Raw genomic sequence first — 22,970 nt, forward strand, 5'->3', positions numbered from 1 at the left:
GTTTTTGGTCCCTTTTTGTCCCTTAATTCCTAATCTGTTGGCACCATAACCCCCAAAAATTGAATCCAAACCCTCTTCTTGTGATATTAAACATTGTGGAACAATTTCATAGCTATTGAAATACTTATACACAAGTTGTTATCCTGAAAGTAGAAAAATGCTTGTTTTGGGCCCCTAATTCCTAAACCATTAAGACCATCATCCCCAAAATCAATCCAAACCTTCCTTTTGTGGTATTAAACCATCTTATTAAATTTCAAAGAGATCCATGCACGTAAACTAAAGTTATTGTCCGGAAACCAAATGTGTCTCCTGACGACGATGCAGACGACAACATCATACCATTATACGATACCAAAGGATGTATAAAATTATATTTGTCTGATTGGAATTTTTGAAATAAGATGTTAACTTCTATTGACATGTTAACCATTAAAAAAAAAACAGTAGCAATATTCTGTGTCAAAAGTTTCTAGTGTTTGAAAAATACAGGCATAATTGCAACATACAAGAGTTAATATAAAACCGTTTTTAACAAACATACAATTTTACAGTATTGTGCTTTTTAAATTAAATACTGTGAAAGCAGAAATTTTCGTGGAGGATTGATTTGTTTATTTTGTGGAAAGATTATTTCCACGAAATTAAAACCCCCACGAAAATTTAACCTCCATGTAATATCGCTAACATTTACTGGAATCCAAGAAATTAAATCCCCATGAAACCTTACATAGAGACAAAACCATGAAATTTAAACCCCACGAAAATTAATGTTTCCACAGTAAGTCATAACAAACATACAATATTTCCTATTCCATTGTGGTTTCTAGAGAAAGGATAAAAAGCTCCAAGCTGCATCCATCTCTTACACAACTGGGGTTCTGTATTGCCAAAAAATCCACATATATCTGCTCCAATCTGAAAAAGACATGGACATTTTAACAAGAGTGCACACGCTGAAATGTCTCGCCTTCTATACTAATCATTGATATTATGTTGATAGTCCTAAGTATAAAGCTAAGCTTTATAACAACTGTCACATAAACTTAACATTAACCAAGATAACTAAACAAAGACCAATGAACCTTGAAAATGAGGTCAAGGTCAGATGAACCATGCCAGGCAGACATGTACAGCTAGCACTGCTTCTATACAACATATATAGTTGACCTATTACTTATAGTTTAAGAAAAATAGACCAAAACACAAAAACTTAACACAGTGCAATCAACCGTGAATATGAGGTCACGGTCAAATAAAACCTGCGCGACTGACATAAAGATCATAAAATATTTCCATACACCAAATTTAGTTGACCTATAGCATATAGTATTAGATAAAAAGACCAAAACTCAAAAACTTAACATTGACCACTGAACCATGAAAATGAGGTCAAGGTCACATGACATCTGCCCGCTAGACATTTACACCTTTCAATCATTCCATACAACAAATATAGTAGACCTATTGCATATAGTATGAGAAAAACAGACCAAAACACAAAAATTTAACTATAACCACTGAACCATGAAAATGAGGTCAAGGTCAGATGACACCTGCCAGTTGGACATGTACACCTTACAGTCCTTCCATACACCGAATATACTAGCCCTATTGCTTATAGTATCTGAGATATGGACTTGACCACCAAAACTTAACCTTGTTCACGGATCCATGAAATGAGGTCGAGGTCAAGTGAAAACTGTCTGACAGACATGAGGACCTTGCAAGGTATGCACATATAAAATATAGTTATCCTATTACTTATAATAAGAGAGAATTCAACATTACAAAAAATTTGAACTTTTTTTTCAAGTGGTCACTGAACCATGAAAATGAGGTCAAGGACATTGGACATGTGACTGACGGAAACTTCGTAACATGAGGCATCTATATACAAAGTATGAAGCATCCAGGTCTTCCACCTTCTAAAATATAAAGCTTTTAAGAAGTTAGCTAACACCGCCGCCGCCGCCGTAGCCGCAACACTATCCCTATGTCGAGCTTTCTGCAACAAAAGTTGCAGGCTCGACAACAACATGGCTGAGAAAACAAAGGGAATTTCTTTCTTTACATTCAATTTAAACAAAATAATAAGAGTTCTGTATATGTTCTTTTTCAACAAGTTTTAGTAGCTTTTTAATAAAACTGTTTACCATGATTTTTCTAAAAGCCTACTGGACATTCAAACTTATTATTTCTTTTGTGATACTTACATATGGTATTCCAAATAAATTGAACTCCAGCATTCCTATAAATAAAAAGAATGATATATTTACAATTAGGTTTACTCAAAGTGTAAAAACTCTAAAATACATATAATAATAAAAAAAATAGACAAAGTGATACCCCCCAAACCCACTCTGAAGTAACTGTATTCTAACAAAGTCAATAAAGGACTTTCTTAGAGATATTATTATGTTTTGGAGACATAAATGATGCCCCTGCAGATGAAGTGTTATTTTAAAATACACAAATTTGTGCATGGGAGCACATAGGTCTATGTTTCACAGTTATCTTCAAACACTATATGCACCTCTTATGCAAGTTTATACTCCAAAAATGACAATGTCCAACTATCTCTAAAAAAAAACAAATATCAATAAATATTAAAACTCTGACTTCATGCACACCTTAATTATATGTACACACAGCCAGCAAAGTAAAAACTGTGTAGCATTCAAACTGAGGAAGGAGTTATCTGAAATATCTATTCATCTTTTGTGCAAATATATACATGCATATATGTACTCCAAAAATGACAAAGTTCAACTATTTCCCCCAAAAAGGAAATATAGGAACGACAGAAGGACAGGGACATAAAAAGTTCAGAGCAACAAAAACCTGATGAAGGGTAAAAATGAGTTCACACATTCTATAAAATATGAAGATCCAACTTAAAACGGTAAGAGTACTTAAAGGAAACATATAGTCTTTGTATCACAGTGGAGGGATGAACACAAATAAAACACAATTGGCTCTGGACTTACAGTTTTATGGGGATAATCGATGTATAAATAATTTTACTCACCAATAATTGATTCTCTCAGATGTGACCATTTACTGTCATTATCTCCTAGCCAATGACCTATATACTTCCCACTTCCAGGAAATGTTGACCTAGATAACACCATACTCCTCTCACCAGTTGCTTTTCTTGTAGCCCTGTAAACAAATAGAATACATATTTCTTTTTCTAACCATGTATTTAAAGACTCACATGGGTACTCACGGTCCTTAAACATCCATAAGTACAACTAATTCCTTCTGTACTGACTTATCAGGTTTGGGTTTGGTAATGACTGAGTGTATGTTCAGTTGTTTTGCAGACTAAGAATATCATTGATTGATTGATATTTGGTACTTAATGCCACTTTAAACACAATAGCTATTTTGTGGCAGCTTCAGTTTTATTGTTAAAGGAAGTCCTAGTGCACAGACAAAACCAGAACCTTTGGCAGAAAAAACTAATATTCCTTTATATAGGTATTTTATTATATTGTCTCTTTGTGTAAAATATAAATATGACTCCATAACTGCAAACATTGTAGTAAATGAATAACTTACTGAAGTGTAGGAAGTGACTGACTCCAGCCATACAGACTATGTACATTGTATTGTAGAAGGTCATTATTATCCCCTTGTCTTGCCACCATACAAAGTGTCTTGTCAGAAATCTTAGCTTTCTCACCAAAAACATATGCTGCCTCTGAAAAAATGTTTTAAATACTGTACTGATGTAAATTCTTGTCAATTTCTGATGATTTTGCTTGACATGGTCTATTCTGACAAATATTTTCTTTATAACAGTCACTTTCAAAAGTTTTACAATACTAGTAGTTTCATAAATTCTCTAAATGATAGGATTTATTTGGCAATCAAATCACATCTTCTTTTTAAATTGGTTATTGATAAACACAAAATTCAACTCTTTTGCACAAAATGTTGATTGATATTATTATTCAATGATGATTAAAACCTAACCATAGTCAATTAAGTTGAAAATGTTGGAAAAAGTTACCCCTATTTTTGCAAGGATTTATCCATGATCTAGATTTGATGTTTCTGTCATGTAAAGTAACTGACAGTCATTCAAAGGCTGTAAAAACTTTAAGAAGGAAACTTACATTTAATAAAAGCTCCATGTCATAAGTAATTAAGTAATTTTTCAAATATAAATTTTAAGGGCCATAACTCTTGTTTTTTTTGTAATTCAGTTCTGGTCTGTAATATGACAAGGTTGCTTTTTCAAATATAAATCTTCAAATAATTATAATATCATCATCAACATACTGTGAAACCGAGCTTCACAATACTGCAAGTTTTCATTGAACATTAACTCTGAAGCCCTATAGTGAATACAAATGAGATGCATGGATACAAAAGTAGCTGCCTGCACCAAATAAGCAGTCTTAGAAATAAAAATAATCAGAAAACATTTCTTTAGGTGTTTACAACAACAATTATGCTTTCAATGAAAAGGCAAAACTTTTGCTTCCCTTCATAATATTCATTGCAGGTGAGGCAATAAGACTAAACAATCAATTAAAAAGTAAGATATAGATTTTAATGTCAATGATAATTAATTGTTTTTACTAAATGTCCAGTGGTAAATATTTCATGCATGGTCAGGACAAATGTTTCAATGATGATTTTTTTTTCAAATTAACCAGTTAAATGTTATATTTACTTGTTAGGTAAGGTGGATCATCATAATTGCTCTGAGGACATTTCAGACTCCATTCATAAGTGGCATTCTTTGGCCAGTTCCAGGGTTTATCCTCATTTGTTCCAAAATTTGCAGGTTCATTCATATCCTGAGAACAAAAAAATACTGAGGTTAAATGATATTTTACATGCATACTTTGAAATATCACATCTAACTAACAAGCAATTAACACCCCTTCTATTCACCTGATCAATAATGAAATATTAGCAATTGGATATCCTTTTTTTTATAGGATTGATGTCTTTCTTCTCTTAATTTCTTCTTGAATGAAATGAAATTGATTAAATAGTTTTTTATTCAATAAATAATTACATTAGATGTATTTTTCATTGTATTTTTCATTATAATACGTTATTCTGATTGGCTACACTGCAATATCATTCATGATGACACGAGGTCGCACAATAAAGTGCACAGGTAAATTAAATAAACGCATGATAAAAATCGTGTTTTCATGATCCTAGCTAAAAAATGTAATTATAGGTATTGAATGCCTCTTTTTGTAACTTCATAGGGTTGTAAAAGCGTGGACTGTGCACACATTTGTAGAATGAAGCGCTTCTGCGCTTTATACAAAATGTACTTCGGTCAACTCTTTTACACCCCAATAAAGTTACAAAAAGATGCATTCAATTATTAAATAAATGACTTCACTTACTATCCATATGGCATCAAAAGAAAGATTTTGTCTGTGTTTTACAATCAAGTCTATCCATAATTCTTTTGTCTGGTTTTTAAAGAAATCTGGGAATACAACTTTTCCTTCTGGCCAAACCTAAAATATAGAAATAAGTTGAGACATAATGTACAGCAATGGAATTCTTTATAATTTATTCCTGTCAAGTGCAATCATCCCGGAATCCTTGAGGTGAAAAATCTTAAATGACCCAAGATTCCATGTCCATTTGAAACTCTATAATTAGATGAAGAACATCATCAACCCAGAACCGGAGGCTATTCTGATGAGCAACATGTGTAATGTGTTTGTCTCTATGTCCCAATGCTTTATGGGTTTACAAAGTACCGTTACCCAACTTCTTTTGAGGAATACCGGAGAAAAGCAGCAAAACACAATCAAAGACGGATTTACCCTTCAAAATTGGTACAACCAGTCTAGTACTGTTGACATTACTATACTATTTCTCATTCCAGAATACAGGAGAACTGTGTATCCTTAAACATCAACAAGCAATGAAGTTAAAAATTCTTAGGCAGAACACTTCTGGTAAAAGGTTAAATAAATCAAGATGTGAAAACTAAACAATTTTGATAACAACAGATAACAAGTTTTTGAAAAACCTTTAAAAGCATTCAAATGATCTTGAAAGAAAATTTATCAAAAGTAGTTCTAGAAGGTTATTAGACAACAGTCAAGAACCCAATAAAACCAAAAAGGCATGATGTGTTTAACACTAAATCAACAACACTGTCAGCTTTAATTTCAATACTGAATCAGAGAGCAATCTTTTAATCTTACATATCCTAACATAGCCCCATCTCCATCTTTGTAGTCCTCTACACCCTGTAGATCTTGTGGCCACATCACAGCACCAGATATATCTTTGAGTCTGTTGTATGGCTCATATCCTGAGGTGTTAGTTATAAAACAAGGATCCTGTCAATAAAAAAAAACCAATACAAATATATCATAAATCACTGTAAATTCAAAAAATATTGTAAGGTTTTGAGGTTTTTAATAATTTGTATAATCCACTTGATGAGTATCACAATAAGAACTTGTATTCTGATATCTGATAGAGATTGAATTTCCAATAAAAATTTCCCAATGTACTTTGTTCTATCATATTCTAAAACAACAGTTAATTTAATCTTCTCCCAAAATTTCAGTCGGTGTTTACTTATTCATTTTATCTGTTCATTTCTTCAGTTACTTCAGATTTCATCATATCTTATAAAACTACATGTTCTTCTCTTAAGGTCAAGTAACAGTAAATGAACGCCGCCTAGCAGATTCCGCGAAATATTGCGACATTTTGTACGAATTACGTCCCTTTGACCAGATTTTGCAATGTTTAAATTCCGACTTTTCGATGGGACAACGTCAACAATTAATTTGACGGAAAGTATGTTACTTCTAGGAGAATGAACTTAGGCCTATTTTCTAAAATTAAAATTGAAAATTAATATGAAAACAGTCATGAAGACGATCTTCAAAATGAAAATCAGGTGTTTTACTGGCGTCAGGGATGTAGGGTGGTAGAGTTTGTATATCTACCGACCAGTTAAAACAAGTGTGAAAACTGTTGCTCACTACTATTTCTACATAATTGTGATGAGAAAAAACAGTATGGTCTCGGAAGTATTCTATATGTAGTATGTCAAAACTGTCCTTACAAAAACCCTATATTCACTGGGAAAAGACATCGTGAAGCAGAAAATAAGCAGAAGGGGGTGCAAGTTTTGGACATTAATACTAAAGTTAAAACTTAGTATTGTACGGTAAGATTATATATATCCGATATTTTGAAAATTATCACACCAGTCGGAACAACTAAAAATATTTACGATAAGACTCATCTTCGCTAGGGTTACGATCCACTCCCGCTCTCCAGAGAGCGAGAGTGGATCGTAACCCTTGGCTAGCGAAGATGGGTAAGACTATATATCCCATATTTTGAAATTATTACACCAGTCGGAACAAGTAAAAATAATTTCAAATAAGAGAAAAGAAAATGAACCACATAAACTAATACTGGTTATAAATTCGCTGCTGCTGTCAGTCAGTCATAGCTAGATGGCACTAAACTATGATAATACACTTAAATTAATTAACCTTGTTCACGGTTGGAACAACAGTTAAATATTTATACACAGTTTTTAGACTATTACAAATTAAAAACAAACAAAAATGATGTTTCTCGATTATTAATCCATCGCTACATTTTGTATTCTAACGTTGTTTTTTTTTTGTAATGGTGTTTTCTTTCACGTCCGCAATTATGATGTTAAAAAAAGAACACAAATCTTTAAATAGATACATGTATAAACAGTATATGTTTTGAAGATTTATAAATGGCTTAGTATCCTAAAAGTATTGATTCGTATGGTTGTCTCCTCAAAGGAAATTCTATATATATATATATATGGGTAAAAATTAACCGAATAATAAAAATGTACCCTAGCTGAAAGTAGCATCTCAAATATAAAATAGAACTGTTCTCAATTCTATTTCACTCATAAAACTTGAAGGTTAAGAATGAGATTATATCGATCATCTCTATATCATACTACTACTATATATACCTACTGAAAAATATGCACAGTGTCACATACTTTCAGTACTTAAAAGTAAAATGTAAATCCCGTAAGTAGTTAGTACTTCAATAAGACAGCAACCAGACATCAACACAAGGCCAAAAGAAAATAAACTAGAGGCTCTAAAGAGCCTGTGTCGCTCACCTTGGTCTATGTGCATATTAAACAAAGGACACAAGTGGATTCATGACAAAATTGTATTTTGGTGATGGTGATGTGTTTGAAGTTCTTACTTTACTGAACGATTTTGCTTCTTACAATTATATCTATAATGAACTTTGCCCATTAGTAACAGAGAACTATATTTGGTAAAAATTTACATAAATTTACCAAATTAATGAAAATTGTTAAAAATTGACTATAAAGGGCAATAACTCCTTAAGGGGTCAATTGACCATTTAGGTCATGTTGACTTATTTGTAGATCTTACTTTGCTGAACATTATTGCTGTTTACAGTTTATCACTATCTATAATAGTATTCAAGATAACCAAAAACGGCAAAATTTCTTTAAAAATTACCAATTGGAGGGCAGCAACCCAACAACCAGTTGTCCAATTCATCAGAAAAATTCAGGGCAGATAGATATTGACTTGATTAACAATTAAACTTCTTGTCAGATTTGCTCTAGATGCTTTGGTTTCATAGTTATAAGCCAAAAACTGCATTTTACCCCTATGTTCTATTTTTAGCCGTGGCGGCCATCTTGGTTGAATGGCCAGGTCATCGGACACATTTTTCAAACTAGATACCCCAAAGATGATTGTGGCCTAGTAGTTTCAGTGGAGATTTTGTAAAAGATTACTTAGATTTATGAAAAATGGTTAAAGATTGACTATAAAGGGCAATAACTCCTAAAGGGGTCAACTGACCATTTTGGTCATGTTGACTTATTTGTAGATCTTCCTTTGCTGAACATTATTGCTGTTTACAATTCATCTCTATCTATAATAATATTCAAGATAATAACCAAAAACAGCAAAATTTCCTCAAAATTACCAATTCAGGGGCAGCAACCCAACCGATTGACCGATTCATCTGAAAATTTCAGGGCAGATAGATCTTGACCTGATAAACATTTTTATCCCATGTCAGATTTCCTCAAAATGCTTTGGTTTTTGAGTTATAAGCCAAAAACTGCATTTTACCCCTATGTTCTATTTTTAGCGGTGGCGGCCATCTTGGTTGGTTGACCAGGTCACGCCACACATTTTTTAAACTAGATACCCCAAAGATGATTGTGGCCAAGTTTGGATTAATTTGGCCCAGTAGTTTCAGAGGAGAAGATTTTTGTAAAAGATTACTTTAATTTACGAAAAATGGTTAAAAATTGACTATAAAGGGCAATAACTCCTAAACAGGTCAACTGACCATTTTGGTCATGTTGACTTATTTGTAGATCTTACTTTGCTGAACATTATTGCTGTTTACAGTTTATCTCTATCTATAATAATATTCAAGATAATAACCAAAAACAGCAAAATTTCCTCAAAATTACCAATTCAGGGGCAGTAACCCAACAACCGATTGACCGATTCATCTGAAAATTTCAGGGCAGATAGATCTTGACCTGATAAACATTTTTATCCCCGTCAGATTTCCTCAAAATGCTTTGGTTTTTGAGTTATAAGCCAAAAACTGCATTTTACCCCTTTGTTCTATTTTTAGCCGTGGCGGCCATCTTGGTTGGTTGACCAGGTCACACCACACATTTTTTAAACTAGATACCCCAAAGATGATTGTGGCCAAGTTTGGATTAATTTGGCCCAGTAGTTTCAGAGGAGAAGATTTTTGTAAAAGATTACTTTAATTAACGAAAAATGGTTAAAAATTGACTATAAAGGGCAATAACTCCTAAACGGGTCAACTGACCATTTTGGTCATGTTGACTTATTTGTAAATCTTACTTTGCTGAACATTATTGCTGTTTACAGTTTATCTCTATCTATAATAATATTCAAGATAATAACCAAAAACAGCAAAATTTCCTCAAAATTACCAATTCAGGGGCAGCAACCCAACAACTGATTGACCGATTCATCTGAAAATTTCAGGGGAGATAGATCTTGACCTGATAAACATTTTTACCCCATGTCAGATTTGCTCTAAATGCTTTGGTTTTTGAGTTATAAGCCAAAAACTGCATTTTACCCCTATGTTCTATTTTTAGCCGTGGCGGCCATCTTGGTCGGTTGACCGGGTCACGCCACACATTTTTTAAACTAGATACCCCAATGATGATTGTGGCCAAGTTTGGTTTGATTTGGCCCAGTAGTTTCAGAGGAGAAGATTTTTGTAAAAGTTAACGACGACGGACGACGCCGGACAACGCCGGACGCCAAGTGATGAGAAAAGCTCACTTGGCCCTTCGGGCCAGGTGAGCTAAAAAGGATGAGACATCTTATGATATGCATTTGTAGCGCGGGGATGGGGGTGGTAGGGGTGGCAGGGATCCTGATCTCGAATCCCGGACTTTAAAACATGAAATCCCGAGGTCCCGAATTTATAGAAATATAAATCCTGCCATCCAGAATGGATCAATCCCGAAATCCTGTGCTTAATAACACCCGATCCCGGAGTCCCTTTAAAGCCCCCCCCCCCCCCCCCCCCATTGATGAAGATGGACTAAATAACAAAACACAATATTTCCAGTCATGTCTCAGCCTTTGTGCGATTGTTTTTTTTTCATGTTTTTTTTTTGTTTTTTGTTTGAGGGGGGAGGGGTATTTTTGTAAGCATATTAAACATAAATATGTACATCTGTTTTTTATGTCATATCTCAACCTTTGTATGTTTGGTTTACTTGGAAATGTTTTTACACGGTGTATTTTCCACAAAAAAATACACTGTACTGCAAAGACCGTGCAATGTCTTGAGAGAAAGCGAAATTCAGAGAGAGAAGCACATTAATTTATTGTCACATATAATTAGATCTCAAAGGGAGTTGCAGAATAACGGATACTGGCAAATGTCAAAATGAACAAAAAAGTTTGCAAAATTATAAAGAATAACAACGGAAAATAATATAATTATTTTATACAATAGTGTAGACCATGTACAAAATTAATGATAGAATAATTTTACAAAATCGTTGATTGAAGATTTTACAGAATAAGCGTTATATTTAAAGATAAAGAACATTTAGGTCCACACTTAATATGGACCCTTTAAAATCGTTGGATTATCTCAGTGTTGCTGTCAGTAATGAATAAAAAAAACGCTGGTCAATTTAAAGGTTGTTGTAAGTGATGCAATATATTCTTATTTTCCTGTTCCCCTTATGTACATGTAACTTCCAGTTTTATTGAAGTTTACATCCATCAAAGCCTTAGTTAGTTTAATTTAGTTTCCTATTATTACTACCCCCCCCCTTTTATTTGTCGCATGTTGTGTATCATATACTGGTTCTATATATCTTCATATACATATGTACACTTATGAAACAATAACCATTTAGTAAACTTTTTAAAACTTTTTTGTAGACTTGTATACAATAAATTTTATACAGAACAAATAAGATATTAACAAAGATGTCAGTTTGTCTGCGTGTTTTACTTGTTAATTTGCAGATGTGTAAATAACCACACAACACTCTTTCAAGAATTTGTAGGATCATTGACATAATGTTTGTTTATATATGCGATGTTAAGCAGTTCTGTCGTGATATAGTACCAAAACACAAGTTATTACATGTTCCGCTGCTAAAGAAACCGTTTTTTTTCAAAAGTGGCCAAAGCATATATCGGAACGGAGAAAAAGTGTAAACAGATGACTTACAAGATAGTCTAAGAGATTTATGAATTGTTTACCCAAAACTGACAAAGTTCAGCTATCTCTCATTAGAGCAAATATTAAAAAAGATAAAAACTCTGACCACATGCAAACAGACAGCAAAGTGAAAACGTTCTAGGATTCAAACTGTAGATGTTTTGCGGAATAATTATAAAGGGGCACGGGCAGCCAGACGGAAGGACGGGCGGCCAGACGCAATGACGGGCGGACAGACGTACAGGGGTAGTTGAAGGGGGCATAAAAAAATATAGCTCCAATTACATCTTTTATTGCGTCAACTTGTAGACAGTAACCCTTATGTTTTCTGTTTTTAAGTTTTTAAATTTTTGCGTTCATGTACTTACAACGTATTTTTGTCTGAATTAGTAATTGTTTAAGATATGTATATTGATTGTGAACATACATGTATTATATTTTTTATAACGCATAATTTCTTTTTAAAATGTTCCATAAAAGAGGGTCTGATTGGGGTTTACGGAATATAGAATAATGGACAAAAATTGCAAAATAAAATGCAAAAAAGAAAAAAAAGAAAAAAAGTATAATGGGGTGCTAAAATATAAAGAATAAAGAATATTGGTAATACTAATAAAAATTAATGATAATTATCCAGACTCTTATGATAAAAGGAATCTATCAATACGAAACACATAATCACCGTGCAGAATCAACACGAAGAACGTTAGAAATTATTAGCATGATAACTTGACGTTATGTAACAAAAATTACGACGTCACGAATTTTGATGGGTTTTTTTGCCAAAATGTTGGGTTTGTGTCGCTTCTACGGGGAAAACGAAGTCGGTGACCATATTTTTTTATGATATCATCTAATTCGTAAGACAAAAAAGAAGAACATATTAATTTAAAAAAAAATACTAAGGAGCGGTTCACGTGATTTATACCGGAAACCGAAAATTGTAGAAGAAACATATAGATTTCCCCTATATATTCAATGTAATTTAGTACCCTCTCAGACCATTTTAAAAATGGATTTTTCTTGAAAACGAAGTCGGTGACATATACTTTTTTTTACATTTTCTGATGTATATTTTCAATATCTAGTTGAGTTCTAAATTTTTTTTAAATCTATGGACTAGTTCATTTACTGATCCTTGACCTTATGGTAGATAGGAGGGTGCTATAAACAGTTTCGTATAAAAAACTAGGGGTTATTCCCCGACTAAAAATAACCATGGAGGGAAACCCCTGTTTATTTACTCAATTGGTGAAAAAGTATCAGGTTTTTTGTATTTGATTGTAAAAATTAGTTAATTAGCTTTCAATTAAAACAGGTTGAATGATTGAAATAATTTTAAAAATTATATTGACTTTAAATCTTTTGAGGGGAGACAACACTGTAAACATCCTGTTTTTTTGGCAGTGAAAATTGAAAACTTATTTGCAGCCACTGTAGCTCTTTTCGGAGCAGGAAACCGTACCCTGAAACAAGATTTTTTTGAAAGGCCAGGTAAAAACCTACAAATTTCATACAGTTTTGATTATGTAAAATGTGCATGGATCATGTCTTCATGGGTGTGCACATGACCTGGTTTCAAGTTTTTGATGTTCAAATTAGACCTTTTTTTCCCCATGTTCATTGGATGGAATATTTTTAATATATTAAAAGTACACATTATTTTTATTTCATTATAAACTAGAGAACATTCTGATTCCAGTGATATCTAGTTTTATACAAGTATCTTTATTAATCAGTCCACCACTAAGGGTCACTTATGCATGATCCCTCAAAATGTGACGTCATAGAAAAAAACTGTTGATTGCACCCTATGGTAGATAGGGTGTCTTCCTCCATCTTGGATTTGGAAATACCAGAAAACAAGGTCTAGATCTTTAATTGAATGTGCAAATTTTTAGAGTAGTAGATAATTCGTGTGTAAGAACTTTCATTTCAATATAGAAAATGACATGTTTTATCATATTTATGGTTGTAATTTACAAAAAACCGAAAACTTTTGTTTAGATAATTTTTTCCCAACTTTGCCACATAAGGGGAGGCAACTCAAATGCAAGGGCAGATAATTCAGATTATGGTACTTTTACAACAGAATGTGTAAGGAATTTACCTATTTTGTAATGTAGCAAGAAAACAGGTCCAGTCAGAGGCGGATTTAGGAGGGGGAGGGGCACGATTTAATCATTTTTTTACTCAAATATATCGTACAATTGTCAATTTTTTTTTCTCTCTGTCTGTTATGATTTAACAAATATGGTTGCTCATTAAATGCCGTGTTATGAAGCCGAAGTTTACCTTATAGTAAACAAATAACAAAAAGCATGGGTATTGAGCACGTGTTTAACATGCATAATCAGATAATTGTTTATTTTAATGACAGATCCATGCGTATTGCGATCACCGGATTTTTACGAGGAGGGTCACGCTCAGGTCACTATGCATACGGAAAATATGTCTGTGAATTGCTTCCTGGAAGCAAGCAATTAAACATAAGTAAACTTCTTCTAAATGTGGAAAAATTAAAGAATCTTCCTCAGAAAAAAGTATATGAACATAAGATGTATAATGAAAACTATCCATTTAGTTATAAAAAAACATATGCATATTTTTTTTAAATTTGAGGTTTCTTATGACTTTAAAGCTATCTTCTCATGTTATATTAAAATTCTATGGTGTAGTTTACGCTTTTTTTCAGAAAATTGGGTTTTCCATGCATAATCTATACAAAACCTGACAATTTTGAACACTGTGTAGCGTACGTGTGAAAATAAGCCCTGTGACCCATTCTTTTAATTATTTAAAAAAAAAAACATGATATAAACTTCATTTTGGCAAATTATCAAAAAATTCTATGGATTATAATTTAGACACCCCATCTACCTTAACTTATATTAGACTAAATCTAAACTAACCAGTATAATAATTGTATGCATGCCTTCTGCTTGTAGTTGTTTGAAATAGGTATTAAGACCTCCAAACTTTTCTTGGTCTATAGTAAAATCCATCTGTTTGTCCATGTGGTCAATATCTGCATACTGGACATCCTGTAGGAATATGTCAAAAATAGATGCAGAAACAATAAACCATGTAATATTTTTATTTTTCTAAAATAAGTTGTTCCCAGATTTTGGATCACATTGTAAAGCTGAACTATTGCTGCACATAAAAACATTAATTGCTAGTCAAATTTCTTTTTTATGCACCCCATTACTATCTAAAATGTCTCCGATGAAATCATATCATTTCTTTAAAACTTACTTTTGCATAGTTGCTTAGATGTAAAGATCATTCAATGCAAAACTGAGCTAGATTTCTTTATCAAAACATATAGGCCAAGCAACATAATAGAGGGCACAGATTCTAGTATGAGGATATATAAGATATGAAGGATTGATGAATATATCTCATGTACCAAATAAAAGCATACATTGCATCCTACAAAGTGTTGTTGCGAAATGCTCTCATACATAGTAATACATGGGGTCCTTTTGAATAAAATAAATAGGGCAATGTGATCCAGTTATTGCATGACCTCTATATACGTAAAACACTTTTATATCAACTAGAAGTAATTGCAGAACTCTAAAAACATAACAAGATGGATTGGATCTTGAAGCTACAATTTGATGGAACATATAAGCCAAAAAATACTAGAGGTTCAAAAAGTAATTACTATTTTGAACTTATTAATTTTGAGTAATACTTACATGTGGAATATTGTATTTCTCTGTATTTTCCACAGCTGTTTCTATATCTTTTAAGTTTGTGTATCCATAACGACAGAGCTGGAAACCAAGGGCCCAGTATGGAGGCATAAATGGTCTTCCAATTAACTATCAAATACAAAAATCCTTATATATACAATTATCCTGTACTGAAATGAGTTTTCAAATAGTACAAATGTATATACAGAGTACCAATAGGAACACAAAACCTGCATGCATTTTCCATTTAAGGATGTTCACCTGTCATGTTATGGGATTTTTTTTATTTTTGTCAGATTTTCGGAATCCTCTGGTTTGATCCATTTAAATGCCTTAAAAAATTTTGCCCATTGACCCCCAATTTTCTTTTTATAAATCTTTTATATGCATGGTTTTTGAGAACTTTAACTTATCTATGATCATGATAATAAAGCTATGAAAAGTCAAGAGAGAACATTTTCCCTCCAAAATTTCAATGGCTAATATCTCGAAAAAAACAAGCACATTGACCCTTTTTTTTTTGTTTTTTTGTTAAACCCCCACCAATATATACTAGTGTTATGAAAAGCTTGTTATTTTGAAACTGAGTAGCTAGCTTCCTTAACACAAATTAAATTCCAACAGATCTTCGTTAGAAGTTAGCCAATCATTGTAAGATTTATCAGATCTTTAAGATATATACACACAATTCAAATGATTTTCAGCATGTTCAGATTTACATTTTTTTTTACAAAAAATTGAAATTTGCACTTTTGATGTCAATTTACCCCCATAATAAACTCCTCTAGAAAAGGTCATGTGACAAGAAAAACAAATGCAGATGAACAATTATACTGACCCTTTTCCTTGGTCCAGTGTTCATGTAAAATATAGCAAAAGCAGAGGCGGATTTAGGGGGGGGGGCCCAGGGGGCCCGGGCCCCCCCTTTTTGGGAAAAAATTTGGTTGCTTATATAGGGAATCACTGAAGCGTGACTGAAGCGGGCCCCCTCTTAGGTCAGTCAGTGGGCCCCCACTTATGAAAATTTCTGGATCCGCCACTGAAAAGTCTTCCTAAACTGCATTGTAAGAAATTTTTTGTACTTTTCTTCTTTCAAAAAGGACAGAGGGGCATTTCTTTTGTCACTCGCTATACTTATAATTATACAACTTGTCATCTCATTAAAAGAAATTCCAAAATATGCAAAAGTTAGCTCCAATGCAGGTGTTACACTTTTGCAAATGTTTTTCTCTTTTTTCTCAAATTGTTTCATCAAACATAGGAATAAAATAACTCTGTAATAAATATTCTACCCAAAACAAAACCTACAGATGATTCACATTTACAGTTAAAAGTTTTCCCCAAGGTCAATCATATTTCTGAACTACTTTTGATAATACCTCTGTATATTGCTGTATAACATTTTCAGGAGATGGTCCCAGGAAAACATATACATCCAGAATTCCTCCAATAGTTCTGTAAGTTAACATCGGTAATGGTGTGAAATAATATTCTGTTTAAAGGGAAAAAATGTTAAAACATTGTGGATAAAAAGAGATTTCTTCAACTTTTTGCAAAGTGACCAAACCTTAATGGTTCACTGTATAGTGTTTTAAATATCACCTTCCTGTTCTTAACTTCAACAGTAAAACTCATCCTAAAGGGGGCAACTGTTTACCTAGGCAGGATGTATAAATATGTAGTCACATTCTGTCCAAATGGGAAATTGTTACATTTTGTGTAGAATGAGTATGACACTCGTTCTGCATTACAGAACCCTTACTCCCATTTAGAGGGATCCAAAGGTTGCTTGTTGTATTTTTAATATTCTAGTTATATCCAGCATATCATTTTTTTTCAGTTAGATCCTTGTCCTTCATCCAAGTCAACCTACTTTGTAAATTCATGGTTATTTTTATGTCTCCTCCTGAATTTGCATGAAATATTTGCCACTGGACTGCTGTGTTTTTCTTTATTCTACATTGGCTAAAGGTATGGAGGGAGGGTTAATATCTCATAAAACATGTTTAACCCCACCTCATTTTTATGTCTGTTCTCAAATCAGGAGTCTCTGGCCTTTGTTAGTCTTGTAAGTTATTAATTTTAGTTCATTCACATGTTTTGGATTTTATTACGATGCCCATTTTCACTGAACTTGTAAACATCGTTATTTAGGGACCAGCTGAGGCCCACCACCAGGGAAGGAATTTTCCTGCTGTGTTGAAGACCACTTGGTGGCCTTTGGCTGTTATCTGCTCTTTGACTCAGTTGTTGTCTCTATGACACATTTCCAATTTCCATTTTCAATTTTATTTCAACAATTTATCGATCACTAGAGAAACTGACAAAATTAATATTATCATGTGTACATGAGCAGGTTATGTCAGTGCAAAATCATTTCAAATGACCTCTCTAGCGCAAACAGGTATCTGTAAAACTCATTGAAAGAACTAATCCTCCAAACATTAATAAAACTGTAAAGTAATTTTTTGGGGTGGTAAATCAATATGGCATTGTAAAAGTTTGGTAATACATGTATGAGGAAACAAAATTACATAACAAACATCCCTACATAAGCTAGAAGAACATCAGACAAATCTTATCTACACTTGTATGTATCCTATAGCACAGCAAACAATTATTTCATGACACTTATATTCAATCCATGCTATTAACATATCTTGCATAATATATAATAACTTTCTGAGGTTATCTTTTCTCTGCGACTTATTTCTAAGGCCAAGAATATAGTTGTGTTTCCTTTTTCCTATCTACCCTGAATTTTCATGGCTACCCATACACATTTTGTGGAAAGTTTTAGTTATTAAGCACTGTAAAAATCCAGAACATTTCCTTATACCTTAAAGTCTATGTAAAATGTAATGAAAAGTAAAATCATCTGACCTACCTTTCTAACATATCTTTATCTACTATGAGGCATAGGAAACAAGTATATAAATTTTTGGGCCTTACTCTATAAAGGATTGTTTTAATATACCTTCGTCAATAAATCATCTATACTTGTACTTTAATTTTTGGTCTTGTATAGACAAATCCTTTAATCCCAAAATTCAAACTGTCTCATATATTTAAGATTAAACTGATCTACACTCAGACACATAATATCCTCCAAATAGATTTTGAGCTTATGATAAGCAAAACTATAATCATCAATGGCAATATTTCACATGGGAATTTGCCCTTTATATCTTAAAAACAAAAGAAGAATGTATCTGAGGATCTGTATGCCCCCAATGCTAAGCAATTTTCAAAGTTAAAAGGGGGACTAACTTTAAATGACTTACAACCAAAATTTGAACTCTGTATGCATATTTTGATTCCTAGTATTATAGTGTAAGAGTTCCATAAAATTTGAATGAGGCAAACTAAAGTTAGAGTGCTGGAACAACAAAACTATATTTTTTTAAGATGATGGGACACCAACTTCATGGTAAACTACCTTTTGCCGTCACTGTAGCTTGATACCAACTGACAGACAAACAGGCAGAAGCACACACTGGAAAACATTATTCGTAGGCAAGCATTAGGATATATTAACATTTATTACCTTGAGCATTACTGTTCAAGAAGAAGACACCATGTGTATTTCCTACTCCATCCTCCACACAAGTGTAGAAGGGATGAACACCATATAAATTGGCCATTTCCTACAAAGCAAGACAATAGATTACAGGATTTCTCTCTACAAATATTTTTCCATTGAATAATGTTTAGAATTTGATCAAATTAAATTTTGTATGGATGCATTTGATCTCTTTTGACAGATATGACCTGCACAAAAATAGTTGAATCAAAACCTTACTGTTGGTTTAAAACTATCATTGAAATATCATTGAAATGTAAAGGAAGCAATATAACGAAAAAAATGTATATCTCTTCTTTTGACTGAATAGCACTTTGTGTGCTCGATGTTCAATGGCCTGATAAACCCTGAAAAATAATTAATGACTGATTATGACGAATCACATCAATTTTTGTTCCACCAAAAGTGGAAAAAAGCATTACTTCTTACATGAAAGTCAAAAAATTGTTTATCAAAAGGCTGTACAAAACGTCATGATTATTTGGACTATCAGACCAAAGCAGTGGTGGATCCAAGGAGGGGTGGGGTATGTTTCCAGGAGTTGGACCCCCCCCCTTTTTTTTATAGTTTTTTAGACAATCAATACATTTGAATGGGGACATCAAAGAGGGGGGGGGGGGGCATATATGGTTTATAAATTTGAGAACCCTCCCTTTTGAAAATGGCTGGATCTGCCCTAGTCCAAATAATTTTGATGTCTCGAAAGGCTAATATATTATTTTTTGGTCGCTGTAAGCTGGTAAGGCATTGATCAATGAAATGTTTTCAGTTTTTTTAACATATAGGGAATCACTAAAGCATGACTGGATTCCCCTCCCCCTATCGTTAATGGAATATGCAATGGCTTGGGCCAACGACTGAAGCATCGTTTAGCTTGCATTTCTGTCAATATCCATAAAGTTTTTATTGGCTTTCCCGCTATATTTACAGATTACCTCCCCTTACAATCAAATACCAAAAAAATAAACAGATCACAACAACGGGCGCTTTAAACATTGGTTGATTGGTTTGAAAGTGTGAATGATCGTGTTAAAATTGTAATTGCATGAAAGGGCCCTGTGATAGGAAATAAAGAATTTGAATTTGATTTTTTCACCGTCTCAAGAAACGAGTTATTCTCAGCGGCTCTTTTCCCTGTATTTTGTCTCACGGTACAGCATATCTGCCGGGACTATTATGTCCCTCTGCCAGTATTATATACATGTAATATATATATATATATATAGCCTACATTCTCAAGTTGACATTGTCCACTGACTGAGTTGTCAGAGTTTGCTTCTAGACTTGAAATAAATGATTGAGAAACAGCAACTTTTTAATATCATTTATCGATCAGAAGACTATACTGAGCCTGTCACGATTTAAGTCACTACTAGTTCAAGTTTAATATAGTCTTGATATTAACAAAAGCAGGATAAACATGACATACCATGAACGCTCAAAAGACGAAAGAACTACTATATTTTTCATATTATTATAGAAACCGCTCCTCTAATGGTTGTTTTAATATTTATACTATTAAACTAGCATATAATGTCCCATGTTAAAAAGTAAAATCACAAAAATACTGAACTCCGAGGAAAATCAAATAATCATGGCAAAATCAAATGACAAAACACATCAAAAACGAATGGGCAACAACTGTCATATTCCTGACTTGGTACAGGCATTTTCAAATGTAGAAAATGGTGGATTAAACCTGGTTTTATAGCGCTAAACCTCTCACTTTGTACGACAGTGTCATCACATTCCGTTAAATTTACAATGATGCGTGAATTAAACAGACATTATAAATATGATAGTCAAAATATGGGTACAGCAGTCATCATCGTGTTATAATTTTAAAAGAAACAATTTAACAGAACACACAAACATCTATCAAATTATAAACACATTCATCAGAGTTAAATTAAACCAACCGGTTTATGTGTTGTAATTCAGTCAATTGCAAGGAAATACTGCATGACTGCCATGAAAACGTTAGAATACATGTAGACTACTACCGTGTTGTTGTTCAAAATAGTAACATGAGTAATAAAAACACAAATCATGTAACTTCCAAATAATTACGAACTTTATATATTTATGATTATTGTATATAATTATGTTTCTTACTGTCCATCCAGGAGCTTGGTCTCTTGAAAACATGGGCCATGTTTTATAATTCAGATCATGTTTAAAACTTTTGTGAATATTTTCACCAAATCCATACACGTTGGTGGATGGTAGCTGAGTAGAAATTTGAAGAAACTGGTTCGTTAGTGTAAGTCCACCGACTCTGGAATCGAATCTATAATATAAAAATTAAAAAGACAAACTCAATAAAATAACATGTATATGTGTAGCAGAATCTCAACGGTTTCTTAATAATGCAACTGCCTTGATCGGGCAGCGCTAATTTATAATAAGATGTAAATAAGCTACATGGGTAGCATAAAACAAAAGATGAACAGAAAGACTACAGACGAAGTTTCTGTTTCACTTTACAATATAAAGCAGAATTGAGATAACCGCAAACAACAACCGAGCGAGTAAAAAAACGATGATAAGCAATAGACAACATAGTTTAACCCTCTTAAACAATTGAGTCTAAAACTTGTTCCTATTTCAAACAACAGTACAATACCTGATTACTGTAAAAAAAAAAATCCCAATATCTCCCCGATTCTATTTCAAAATTCCCTTTATCTTTTTTCCTTTCATTCTCTATTGTTGTCAGTCTTATGTATCTCTCTTCATATACCTTGTTAGCTGTTATTATAGAATCTATACCATGCATGAAAAACACTTATATGACACATGCATGAACTTACATGACAGTGCCTGTTGAACGCCGTTTTATTTCAAAAGCGAACTCATCTCTGTCGACAATATTAACTTCATAATTTATCTTAGAAGCTTCCGCCCGAGTTTTGGGGACATCCAATGGTACTGGCACTTCGTATCTTGCATTTGCTTTGTCGTAAAACTATAGACAAAAAGAAGAACAATATTAGTTTACTTGTAGGAAAAAATAAACGTCAAGCTGCTAACATTACAACAATTGCATGCATGTATGCACATTGCAAAATTAGAATCGAAGAAGAACTGGCAGAGTACGTGTTACTTTTGGTAAGAGTGAATTTTTGGATAAGAGGAACATGTGATAGATACATAGGGACAAAATAAAGATATTTTTTTTTTAGTTTTGAAATAAGCTTCACAGTAATGCCGTAACAAAGAATTGCTTTCATAGATATAGGAAGATGTGGTGTGAGTGCCAATGAGACAACTCTCCATCCAAATAACAATTTATAAAAGTAAATCATTATAGGTCAATGTACCGGCTTCATCACGGAGCCTTGGCTCACACCGAACAATAAGCTATAAAGGGACCCAAAAATTACTAGTGTAAAACAATTCAAACGGGGAAACCAACGGTCTAATCTATATAAAAAACGAAAAACACGTATAAATTACTTAAACAAACGACAACTAATGTACATCAGATTCCTGACTTAGGACAGGTGCAAACATTTGCAGCGGGATTAAACGTTTTAATGGTACCAAACCTTCTCCCTTTTTCTGAAACAATAGTATAACATCACAACATAGAAAAACAAACCCACCATTTCCACTTTATCTTTATAACATAATCTGGACCTTTAAGCAAACAACAATCAACCCATGTCACAAAAATCGTTTGCAGAACAGAACAAGTACTTAGTCTATCTTTTTAAAAAAACATACACTTAAGATAGTCCATGAACGTTCAAATGAAGAACAGCTTTTAGTTTTTTCAAGCGCACGTGTAACGATTTTGTGTCATTATTTCATCATATATTGTCTTTTCAATTTCATTTCTTATAAAAATAATGAACCCATCATCGAGAAACCATAACGGTATGAATACTTTTGGTGTTCAGTTGAAT

The 22,970-nt window shown here is 33.0% G+C and overlaps 1 protein-coding gene across 1 annotated transcript in view; it reads right to left on the minus strand.

Annotated features, from left to right (window-relative positions):
- The window catches only part of LOC143063590 (maltase-glucoamylase-like), a 51,710-nt gene that overhangs the window by 23,296 nt on the left and 5,444 nt on the right, over positions 1-22,970 (minus strand). Inside the window, exons 3-15 of the mRNA XM_076235844.1 lie at positions 21,873-22,027; positions 21,175-21,349; positions 19,024-19,123; positions 16,856-16,968; positions 15,480-15,605; positions 14,685-14,816; positions 6,207-6,344; positions 5,388-5,504; positions 4,691-4,817; positions 3,568-3,709; positions 3,032-3,165; positions 2,217-2,251; positions 802-918 (exon numbers count right to left, since the gene is read on the minus strand). Coding sequence (XP_076091959.1) covers positions 802-918; positions 2,217-2,251; positions 3,032-3,165; positions 3,568-3,709; positions 4,691-4,817; positions 5,388-5,504; positions 6,207-6,344; positions 14,685-14,816; positions 15,480-15,605; positions 16,856-16,968; positions 19,024-19,123; positions 21,175-21,349; positions 21,873-22,027 — 1,611 coding nt within the window. The remainder of the gene's footprint in view (positions 1-801; positions 919-2,216; positions 2,252-3,031; positions 3,166-3,567; positions 3,710-4,690; positions 4,818-5,387; positions 5,505-6,206; positions 6,345-14,684; positions 14,817-15,479; positions 15,606-16,855; positions 16,969-19,023; positions 19,124-21,174; positions 21,350-21,872; positions 22,028-22,970) is intronic.

The sequence above is a fragment of the Mytilus galloprovincialis genome, chromosome 1 (genome assembly GCF_965363235.1).
Source record: "Mytilus galloprovincialis chromosome 1, xbMytGall1.hap1.1, whole genome shotgun sequence".
Classification (NCBI taxonomy): Eukaryota; Metazoa; Mollusca; class Bivalvia; order Mytilida; family Mytilidae; genus Mytilus; species Mytilus galloprovincialis.